The following is a 12,228-nucleotide window of genomic DNA, read 5'->3' on the forward strand; positions in this document are numbered from 1 at the left end:
CTATATGTTATATGTTAGATTATATAAACTATAAGTATTTTTTTTTTTTAATGAACTTTTAATAAGAAATGTTACGTATCGATATTAAAATTCACACAAATGCAAATGAGGTATAATGTAACGATGGGTGGATTGCACAGGATATTGCAAAGTAGGTTACTAAGTTCAAGATTAAGTTCAAGACAACTTTCACAGGTAACAGGTTAAATATCTATCGAAAGCTTGGAAGTATATTTTGCAAATTCGTGTGTTACACCCTTATGAAACATACGCTCGTCTTCCACGATTTTTAATTTAAAATTCACGATTATTAGAGAGGAAACTTGACGGAGAGGAAGCTATTCTTTATCCACCGTGTTCACCTTGTATAATAAATTTTTTCGTAAAAAAAAAAAAAAAATTCTGATAGAAAATGGCTCTTGAAAGGTCAAAAATGAAATATACATTTTGAGAAACGCTTAACTGTATTCAAACCGTCTTTCGAATATAATTGATTGAGATTGATTCAATGGATTTTACAAATATACTTTGTAACTAGGTTAAGAAGAAGAACAGTCTATGTCAATCTTGTCTTCGTTATCGATCATTTGCACGTCATCGCGATATCTCTCGCGATCGTGCGTTTAGATTTAGAACGCGCACGAGGTCGTTTCGTCAGAATTTTGGAAATGAGACGTGTGAAACGAACTTTGGAAATGAAATCGAGAAATACCACGTGCCTAATAAGCAAGATTAGTCATGCACGAAGCGATTCGAGGTTGTGGAACGCGAGCAATAAAATAAATATAACGAATGGTACGAGTCTATCTTAATAATAATTTAAAATTCGTTGGAAAGAGTTTTCTTGATAATTTAATATTTCCGAAATGCAAATTAGTTAGAAGCGACTCTCTTTTTTTTTCCTCACAAGAGAACCTTCATTTGCCGAATTATCATCGATATCGATAGCCTTCGCATACCAAATGGTGCCTTTAAAGTAGTGAGCGATATTTTTTTTTCTCGACGTTGAATTTATAATCCAAACCGTTCTTTATCATAGAAACGCGATTAACAAGTTTTCGAATTTATTAGAATTTCTAAATGTGTCCAACATGGAAGAGGGTGTATCGAAATGGATTAATGGAAATATGTATATAAATATAGGGAGATTAGAGTACTAATTAATCAGTGTGCGAAAACAATTTTCAGTCGTTGACCTTAAGAGGAACTCGAGTTCATGCGGATTCGTGCGGATTTCACTTTCCACCTTGATAGCTGAGAGACTCGTTTGTCTTCGTGGTGAACATCCACGGTTGTTTGTCCGCAACTTTGAAAAGCAAGCGTGTTGTTTCTTCGCAAAACTTATTTCATTCCTATCGTTTCATTCGTAGAATGTATATCTCTCCCCGTTAAATGGAATTTGATTTAATAAAAATACATTTTGACTCAAAAATACGTATATATACGTCAATGTATCAACCAACGTATGACCGGCGTTAATTAACTTTTATAATAATTAAAAGCATCAACGACAAGTATTTTATTTCTTCCTATATTAAAAACATGATGAATAATCATAAAATATTTTTTGAGCGATTCTTGATTGTATGAAATGTAAGATAAATCATAAACTAGTTTGGAAAAAAAAAAAAGAAAAAAGAAAAAAGAAGAGAAAATATTAAACGTGACACGTAAAAGCAAAAAGAGTTAAGGATCATCGAGAAATAGGATTTTCGAATTAGCTGGATCAAGGTCCAGCACAAGGTTCGACAGAGAGGAAAAGTGTTTTCGTCTAAGGTCGAAGCAGAGAAATCGATTTTGCAATATGGAGTGCTTTCTCTTGTTGCATGTAAATGTCGCCGCGGGGAAGGAATTCATGAGATCGCGACATTGATTCGAACGTTTACACGTACACGTTTATCCTGACGAGATATCACTCTTCATAAAAATCGTTAAACAAATAAGAAAATTCCGTCGAAAACATTAGAAACAAATGGAAGAAAAGTGCAAATAAGAGATCAAATGTAATATACGATATTCGATCTCGATCAGTGTTGTTTGAAAACGATCATTGAATAACGATTTCAAAAGAATGCTGAAACACTAGCGACAACTAGTCGGCAATTATATAATTCTTCTTCTCGGTTCATTAAGGAAACAGATTTCGTTAGGTTACGTGATAGAAGCGACGCGTGCCGACTTTCATTCTCTCTTTCGAGGCGTCAAGTATTCTAACGGAATCTTTATATCCTCTGTGTCTAAAGACTTCGACCGTTAACACCGCATTATCTATAAACACACCAATCTCGCGTAATCTCGATTTAAAAAAAGAACAATTATCAAACAAGATATTCCACCAAGTACCAATTGCTATTATCGTTTGTCGATATCCGACGATGACACGTTATTTCTACAATCGTCTAACATATTGTGAATCTTTGATAGAAAAAAATAGAGGAAAGAAACAGGAGAGGCAGATTATACAGGAGGGATAACGTCGAGATATGGAAACGTTGTTAGATTTCAAAGAACACACACACACATGGCTACGATGTCGTAATTTGGAAGATTCTTTATTTATAATGTCGTAAATGCAAATTGACCGGCCATGTTTCAAACGACGACCTAGAGAAGGTCCCTGTCGAACGTTAATAATAGGTTCTTCCGGATCGTGACATTTCGATCGTGGAAGATTATTAACATCGTCTCGTTATTATCGTGTAGTAAATCGAATCTGATCCGAGGTGGATTTCGAGAGATGGGTTGAAAATAATTTGCAGAACAGAATTACCTGGCCGTTATGAAATCAATGGATTCCCAACAGGTTTATTTATAGCCTTGTACGTCATGTTGATTTATAGATTGCAAACGAACACTTTTTCTTTCTGGTTAAGGGAAAATTTCAGAAGAGAAGCGGAGAAGCTTGGAGGAATTGCAGTTTGGAGGAAGATTAATTCGAAATCGTATATTAAATCGTATGTTTTGACAAAAGGTTATCGTAAACTTATCGATCGCGACAGCGACGAATATCGATCTTTCGCGCGAGAGGAAGTAGAAAGCGGTCGAAAGTTCGGAACTAAAAAGCGTAGAATTGTTAAATAAACGAGAAGGAAAGTTTTCGTTATGATATGTGTCCGTCGTTTCCTAGAAATCGTAATCTTTACTCAGGATCAATGATGATTTCTTGCTCGCGCGGTTCAATCAGCGTTTCAGAGATCCAGAAAAAGGATTTAAAAAAGAAGGGGATTTCGAAGAGAATCGTGTTGCACGCAACGAGAATCTCATTACTCATGACGGATCACCGAGGACGATACACCAAAGAATTAATGAAGACAAACGAGCGAATTCTGGTTGAAAGGAGCAAAGAAGTGTGTAAATCACTCGGACTAATTAAATTTGCGCGCATATGCTCGATGATATAATGTTGATCCATCGCCAAGACAAACGGTTTCATGGTTCACCTGGAATAACTCGGATTTAATTGCACGTCTCCGCTCAGAGGTTCGAATCAGAGGTTAGCCGTTCCATTCGTTAATAAAAATACGTAAAACAACATGAAAATGGTACCTCGATCAAGTCGAATTAATCAAAACAAGAAATTAAAACGAGTGACGAGATTCGATAAATTGATCGGATCAAACAGGATCACTTTTAGATATTTTGGAAAATATCTATAAAAGAAATTAATAAATAGATATTTCAAATATGAATAAATTTTTGGATCGCACCAAATTATCTCTGGATACGAAATATCTTTCAGAAGAGAGAGAGAGAGAGAGGGAAAAAATTGATATAGAAGTCAGGATGAGTATATTTATACAAAAATCACTTTTAACCAAATTATCACTAACCTCGATCGATGAATCAGAATTATACCGATAATATTTTCTTTCTTTTTCTAAAAAGTATCGATCTGTCACACGCTTCGTTTCTCGTCCTCAACCACATTTTCGAAAACGGTGTCAACGGCATTACGAAAGAGGCTAGTGGATTCGCAAACAGGGTCCCAGCCGGCTCGCGGAAGTGGAACAACGTTTCGATTTTTTTAAGAATCCCGCGAGACTCGTTGCTCGTTGCAACAACACAGGTCGCTTATCGCGCGGATGATAAGCTCGTCCGTCCTGCGAGGTGAAAATCGTGGAACACGTACGAATACGCAGAGATATATATAAGCGAGTTGTAAGTGAACAGAGATGCGCGCTCGGTTCAGGAAACGGCTTTCTTCCTCTTCGTCGAACGTTTCTTTATTTCACCGACTCTCGAAGATTCTCTCCTCGTAACGCCACGACTTTCCTTCTCTCTACCTATTCATGATGTTTGTCAAGAGCCTCGTGTATACGCGACAAACAAGCTTTCTTGCGAGTTGAGAAAATTTCAACAGGGTGGAGCGGATATTAGAATGAGTTATTGGTCGATATAAGAAAGGAAAAAAAAGAAAAAAAAAGAAAGAGATTGTGCCATGATCGTAAGTCATGGTAATAACCCTGAAGAAGATAGAAGTATCTTGTTTGCATGTGAATGAGACGAACGAAGAACGGAATTGGACGTGTATTGGAAAGTTTCCAAAAAAAAAAACGTTTCTTATTATCTCTGTGCCATGTAATCTCAAATTTGCATTGCGATGCGAGGCGTAGAGACATTTATATATTTTATTACAAAAAAAAAAAATTTTTTTACTTTAGAGAAACGTAATTCATTTGAAAAATTATCTAATCTTAAGTTTAATTTCTAATTACGATAGAAATGGCTTCACTTGGAAAATTCTTACTTGAGAAATTAGAAAATTGTTAAAATTAAAGTAGAAATACTTCCACTTTATCTTAAAAAAATTGTATCCATCTAATCGTTCCATTTTTTATCATAATTTATCTTTCATCGACAAGAATTAATTTGGTTTCGAAAAAACACGAGGAGCAAAAATATTCCACAATGACAAATTGTCATACCAAGAACACGTATATCTCATTTCGATCGATCGATCACTTCCCAATAGGTGAGGTAACTGCTAATTGGCAATCAGGCCGACCTTGTGGAAATAGGGAAATGGCAAGGACACTTTATATGGATTGAACGATCCGCTTTTCACGCTTCTTCGAGACCAATTGCATACTCGAGGGCGAGTCTGCAAAAAGCAGAAAAGTTGAGCGGAATATTGTTTTTTCGCGGAAGCTGCGCGAAAGCACGCCACGATGTTTACGACTAATTGCATCCGGGATCATTAAGATCATTTGAAAGCAATCCCTGGTAATGTCTGGTGAATATCGTGAATATAACCTATAGAGACAATTACTTGGAGATCGTTATTACATCTAAATGGCCGTCAAGGTTATTAAACAAGATCGTTAAGAAATCTGCCACTTAGGTTCATAGATAGATCGGTATTTTCTAATTTTATCCGAGTTACATTTTAAGATATTCAAATAACGTGGAATATCTAAATATATTCTTTCACTTAAAATTGAAATTTTTTCCAATAAAAATTTTTTCAAATCTATTTAGATCGTCGTAATTTAGACTCAAAAATTACAATTTCATTATCAATATTCAAATCAAAGCAAAATCTTTTTGTGTGTCCATGTCAAAAATTTATCATTTCTATTGATTAACAATTTTAAAAAACGCATGCAACTTCGTTGTTCCTGTACTAAAGAATTACTGATCGAATGATACAAAAAATAAAATGTTAAAATAAAATATGGAAATTTAAATTAAAATTAAAATCAATCCATTCGAATATCTAATAAGATGCAAAGAAATATTTCAAATAAAAATTGAATAATTTCAACACAAGAGGCATTTCTTAAAAACATTTAAAACACCTTTTAAATTAAAAATTTTTTAGCTTACAATACTCTTTTGTAGAAAATAATTTTAATGCAATAAAAATTTACCACACTACTTAAAATCACGTCAAATTCTCCAAGATCCGAGATAATTTGGCAAATATTTGAGCGAAACGATTTAAACAAAATATCTCGCGCATAAATCAAAATAAGTAAATATTAGATACTTCAACTACTAAATACAACGTCAACAATCTCGATTCACGATTCAGAGATTGAAAAGGACTGAGCTTCTCGAATAATTTCGCGCCAAGAATTCCAACACGAATTCCCGTTAACAAAGTCTCCATTATCGAACAATTTTGTTCCCTCCCCCCTCTCGCAATGAATCTTCGTGTTCGCTAGGCGCAACAGGAGGCCAATAACAGTTTCACGCGCGGCAGACTATCTCCCTTCGTTTCATAATCGTGATATACTCTACTCTACGACGAAACAATCTCAAGGACGAGCCTAAGGATCGATCCTCGATTATTACAAATTAATACGAAGCGAACGACGAACATAGAGCGACATCTTAATATCTGGGATCTTTGAGATCTTCTTGGCAAGGGATCTTCTTCGTTTTTCTTCCATTACAAGTAACGCAAGTAAACGTGGATCGGACGGTAAACAGAGAATGAGGCGGCGTGCAATCGTCGATGTAATGAGCCCGGCACGGGTTGCAAAATATGTAGACGATCGCGGCAAACGGGGCTTAGATTTATGTTTTCTGTGAGGCAACGCGGCACGAGATCGGTGTGAAAACGGGCCGCGCTCGAACACCGGCGCGGATGGAAATGAGACACAGTGTCGAAACTTGTGTGTTATTAAAATCATTGCCTCCCTTACCGCGATCTTTACAGTGGAAAATGATAGGTTGTCGCCTTCGTTACGCGAACCTGTACGTGTACTTTTACGAGATAAGGGATCCGATCCCTATTTTAATCTTTCCATTCGTTGGGAGGGGCAACGATCAGTTACTTCGGTACACGAGATTATGATGTAGAGCGATCGTTAAGAGGCTGTTCGTTAAGAGTTCATCCTTGAACGAAAGTTAGAGGAACGCAGCGAGTGGAAATCGCAAAGCTTCTGGAACAACAGGTAGACAGGATAAACTAATATTACGCGCGAGGTAATAATCCTCTTCGTAATTTCCTTGGGTATCGATCAGGGGAACGTTCAAATGTCACGTAACACTTCAACGATGTAATCGTAATGTAATACGAGTGATGTTTATCAGGTGACACGTAGCGTTAGAAACGATGCGTTAAAAATCGATAGAAATTGCTTTGATCGCGGGTCAGATGGTTTAGCTAATAATAATATCCAGCAAGATTTGAGGGAGCTAGCTAAATGTGGTTATGAAAATTATCGCTAGTTATCGAAAGTTGTGCGTCGGAGGATAGAAAGAACATTCTTTGGTTAATAACGAATTTTCCATCCATTTATTTGTAAATTGTCGGGGATCATCGCGAGAGTGCATATCGGAAAATGTCAAAGTGGAGAAGTTGGGAGAACGAATTGATCGTGTTTTTGCAAAATGTATGGGCACGATATGAATGGAAATTTAAATTTGTAAAGGGCGAACGTGCGGAGGTATAATATGAAATCTGGCTCGTAGGTGTTGAATGGAAAAAGAGATAGCTGTTCTAACGAGAGACCAGATGATTCGATATATTCATGAGCGCGTATCTTATTGAAATTCCTTAATAAATATTTTCGCGGATACGTTCTTATAAATTCTCCAACAACACGTTTTTTTCTTGATTACTATCCTCGAAATCGTCGTTCCATTGGGAATCCCGTTCGTCGTAGAATTTCTTTTAATAAACCGGATTGTGGACGTCACAAAAATTCACGTTATGAGAATAAAAATGAGAGGACTAGTTCTTAGAATGCTATATTAAAATCTGCAAAGTTATTCAGACCTAATACGTCAGATCTTTCATTCCATCGCCTATTAATTATTTCTAAATTATTCGAGAATTATTCATCAGAATAATCCTGGATATTATATTTAATTTTCAATAAATTTAAATAAATAATTAAAATTTTCGGCATACAAATTCTCAATCGAAATCAACTTCGATTTACAAAAGAGGAATAGCCATTACCGAAACGAATCGTTCCTCTTCCTCGAGTTTCATCGAAAGCGATCCCGCCACAGGATGAACAAGATCAAACCACTTGAATCTTATCGTTATCGCTACCTTGTAACATATATCTTTTTATGAACCGCTTCACGCATCCGCGAGGTGACGAGCTCCGGATCGAGATCTACCCAACGAGATATCGATAACAAGAAAACGTATCGACTGACGCGACATTCCTGAATAATCCTCGCGATACTTGTGCATGCAAATTGACGAATCAATACATCAAGCCGTTCTCGGGTGACGTGGAATTCCAACCGAAACGTTGTATAATTGTTGGAGAACCGAAAAAAAAGAAAAAAAAAAAAAGAATGTCAGAAGCAATAATAAAACGAGATGACTCTTATATCGCTTCATCCCAAGGAACTTCCCAAAATCAACGAATTATTTAAAGCATGCTCATGTTTTTTCGACCACCTTTAACATCTAGACAATGACGTCAAGATGAAACGGACGTCGATCAAGGAGGGACAAAGATCGATGACCTGGCGAAATCCCATCTTTACGATGAGATAACGTTCCTTGATAAATTTCTACGGGATTCTTCCATTATATCTTTTTAAAGAAAAATGACAAAGAGGAGTAAGAACTGTCCAAGAATTTTTAACAATTTTCTCTCCCGTCCTTTTATACATGATGGCGCTATTACAAGCCTTCTGAGTGAAGAAAAAGATGAAGAGGGATCTTTTCACGATAACCATTCTAAGCTTTCTATATCTCATCGTCGGGGCGTAAAGTGAAGAGGGAGATGAAGAGGAATCGGAGCCGTTCATCCCCCTGGCGGGAGAGAAAGAACAAACGGGAACGAAAAAAGAATCAGGGAGTTTCAGAGTGTCGCGTTACCCGGGCCCAGCACAGGTGCGGCGCTTCGAGGCTGACCAGTGTATTGAATTCCACAAAAATTCTTAACGACGCCTCTCTTTGAGCGTCGCCCATTCTCCCGGTCTCCGTCCCGAGAGGCTCGAGCGTTTTTCCCTCTTGCTCGCTCCTCGACCCCTCCTCTCCCTCCCTCCCCCTCTTTTGCTCTTTCTCCCCGACAAAAATTTCGAGATATACCGGCTCGGAATACCTGTCACCGAGAGCACGCCGTCGGGTATCGAGATTCAGTTATGAAACTTCGATTCCGACAAATACATCGCCGCCATTCTCCTCCATTGTCTAGGAGCTTGCGCAATGTGGATCAATGTGATCCTTTGCAATTTCGCGAGCAAACGTCTCTTCCAACGTATCTTCCACGGTGATTTGTACGATTTACATATTGATTGAAATTATAATTTCGAAATATTTACGATTTGTATCCTCCATATGATTAATTACAAATTGAACTTGGAATTTTATTTTCTTAATTTTTTATTTTCATTTGTGAATGATTTTACATTTGAATTTATATTTATTAATATTTATAAAGAAAGGAACAACTTTCTCCGTATCTTTTTTGTATATTCGATCGATATCAACTCCCTCTGCAAATAACTTTCTTTTGTCATTTATTAAATCTTCGACCACCCTTTCATTAAATATCATTAAATATCATAAAGAATTTTCGAGAAACGAACAACCTGTTATTATACCCTTCAAATGCACAATACACAGACGAAGCGCGCGACGAACAAGAACAATCTAAAATTTCCATATATATATATACATATATAAAAAATATCTTGTCACACACGTGATTGCACAGTGACGTCAAACAGCCGGAACAATGAGAATCGATCGAGATCCGCTTCGAAAGCCGCCGGGTGGTCGAGTTCCGGCGAGTCCCGGAAGATCGGTGTACGCAACGACGTCGGTAAAAATGCGGCGCAAGGCTGCTTCCACGTTATTTTCTGAATACGGCCACGCCCGAAAGGACGTAATAAATCGTAGGCCGGGCGGCAATTCCATTAGAGGACTCACGTTCGATCGATGGCGAGCGAAAAATCGACGAGAAACGGGGGAGAAAAAAGAGAAAAGAAAAAAGAAGATCGGCACCGGACCTTGGGCGGTGGCCAGCGAAGGTAGACCGCAGAGTTGGCGCGAAACGCGGCTGATTTACGTGCGAAAATGGCCAATTAACAGGCGAGTAATCGACGCACGAGCCCGGTGTCAACGAGTCGCGGAAATGCGTTTCTTCGGCCTGACCCTGAACCAGAGTTTCGCGGCCGTGCACCTCGTGGGCCGCGCCCCACGAAAACGACGACGGCGAGCAGAGTAGAGTTGGAAGACGACGACGCGGTCGCTGGAATTCGAGAGTTGCACGTTGTGCAACGATCGAACCGGAATATGCTGGATAGCAAGCAAGCGTACACGGTCCCCCGAAATTCCTTCTTCGAGACAGAAGAGCGAGGGGAGCGAGGACCCGTTTCGCCTTCGCGAACGAGTCGATTGTGCATCGCGTGCTACGAGGAATGGAAGGATGACGCGTTTCCAGCTTCTTGGAACTATCCTCTATTCTATTCTACGGACGTAGACGTCCTCCTCCCTTTCGTTCGAGGAATCATTTGAGAATTTTTTTCATGACACGGTTTTCTCGGATCATCCGTGCATCGTGTATATACCTGTTGGTATTTCGACGCGGTGAAACCGCGCGATACGGATACCCGCAGACCGAGGACTGAGCTAGAACAATGACGGGTTGCGTCACTGTTTCGAAAACGAGTGTTTGCCGGTATGTAGAGTTTGTTTATGAAGCGAGAGCACGAGGGAACGGGAAGAGAATACAATAATGGTTGGTTAACGCGAAAGTCTATGGTCTAAGGTTCCCAATTGTTTCGTGGTGTTAATTAGTATCGACGTGAAAATTGCAGGGTAATCGTTGGGGGGGAGGGGGGATTGTACCGGGTGGCATTTGAGAATAATGCTGGGGATATCGTGCGTGGGTTTAAACGCGTTGTTCGAATACCGTTGTTGTTGTTGTTGTTGTTCAATATTGGTCAATCGGACCACGAGCTTGGCAATTGTACAGATGGAACGGAGATAAAGCGTATAAAGCAGTGTATATGTGGAGTAATGTTCCCTGTGTGGCGACAGATAAACAACACGCAGTTGCAGGTGGAGGACATGCGGGCAAGGCAGAAGCGTAATCGGCGCGACATTATCGGTTATGCAATCAAAACTTCACGTCGATTTACGTTGCTTTCAGATCGAGGCGACAGCGGCCACGACGGCGGTAGCGGGCAGCCCGCTTTCCTGGCACATCCCAAGGCCGTCCTTGGTGGGACGAAGCGAGAGGGACAGCGAGAATGGTAGCTGGGCTCATCATCTGCACCCAAACTCGCCGTCCAGAGGATCCACCTCGTCGCAAGGATCCACGGCCAGTACACACGTAAGCGGAGATAAACGGGTTATTCGAGCCAGATCTGGTTTATTATTGTTGCTATCACGAGTATCAAGACTTGATATATTCTTGTCGAGTCAAATCATAAATGGTATTTACATTTGAATTAAACTTAACTTGTTAATGTATATTTATAAAAGAGAAAATTTATACATATTATGTTATTATATCATATAATTGATATATCAGAATGAAATTAATTTCTCAATGTCCTGATACTTTTAAATTGATATTCTACGATTAATCGAATTGATTAGTAAATCATCTAATTGTTCATTTCTAATTGTCCAGAAAGTTAAATAATTACTTGTACAGATTTAGATTCGAATAATTTTTTTGATCTTAGATCTAAATAGCTTTTAAATTTAAACGTATTGCATTGCTATCGTGTTACAGAGTGCCGCATCGGGCACATTACTCCTGACAGCCGCTAACCTGGCCAATCTCGCGGCCATACATCCACCTACAGTGACAGCACCGAAACAAATGGATACTGCATCGGTGGCGAGCAGCACCCACTTCACCGTGGTGAACGGCCTAGGCAGACCGACCACCGTCTACAGGAAGTCCTGCTGCGCGAGAAATCAGCTCACAGTGCTCGTCTGCACTATGAGCTTCCTATTCATGGTCGGTTTGCTGCTTGGGATTCTCTACATGGAAAGTGAGTATCTCCTGCAGCGATTCTAATTGATCCGATTTTTTTAATAAGAGATTCTTCGATGCTTTAATCTTCGTGGGCAGACAGATATATTTTCTCAGTTGTCAAAATTTGATTTTTGTACCATCGAGTAGATTTTCGAAAAATCTAAAGAAATTCTACGAATCGAGTCTTGTCATAGTCTAGATCTGTATTATATATAAGTTTTTATTATTATAAGATGTAAAAAAAAAGATTAAATAATTATCAATTAAGTTATTCGAATGTAATATTCGATATTTCATCATATTGTACGAT

At 38.6% G+C, this 12,228-nt stretch overlaps 2 protein-coding genes across 4 annotated transcripts in view; one reads left to right on the forward strand and one right to left on the reverse strand.

Annotated features, from left to right (window-relative positions):
* Positions 1-12,228, reverse strand: part of LOC108004445 (nuclear migration protein nudC) — a 101,366-nt gene that overhangs the window by 85,959 nt on the left and 3,179 nt on the right. The window lies entirely within an intron of this gene.
* The window catches only part of LOC108004453 (uncharacterized), a 66,503-nt gene that overhangs the window by 53,123 nt on the left and 1,152 nt on the right, over positions 1-12,228 (forward strand). For 2 of the 3 annotated variants that reach the window (XM_062080024.1, XM_017067381.3), the window contains exons 2-3: positions 11,079-11,261; positions 11,670-11,934. In XM_062080024.1, the coding sequence (XP_061936008.1) occupies positions 11,079-11,261; positions 11,670-11,934 (448 nt within the window). Of the gene's footprint in view, positions 1-10,623; positions 10,988-11,078; positions 11,262-11,669; positions 11,935-12,228 lie in introns of those variants that run through there. The other variant, XM_062080023.1, reaches the window with a different exon arrangement.

Source organism: Apis cerana, linkage group LG10 (assembly GCF_029169275.1).
Source record: "Apis cerana isolate GH-2021 linkage group LG10, AcerK_1.0, whole genome shotgun sequence".
Lineage (NCBI taxonomy): Eukaryota > Metazoa > Arthropoda > Insecta > Hymenoptera > Apidae > Apis > Apis cerana.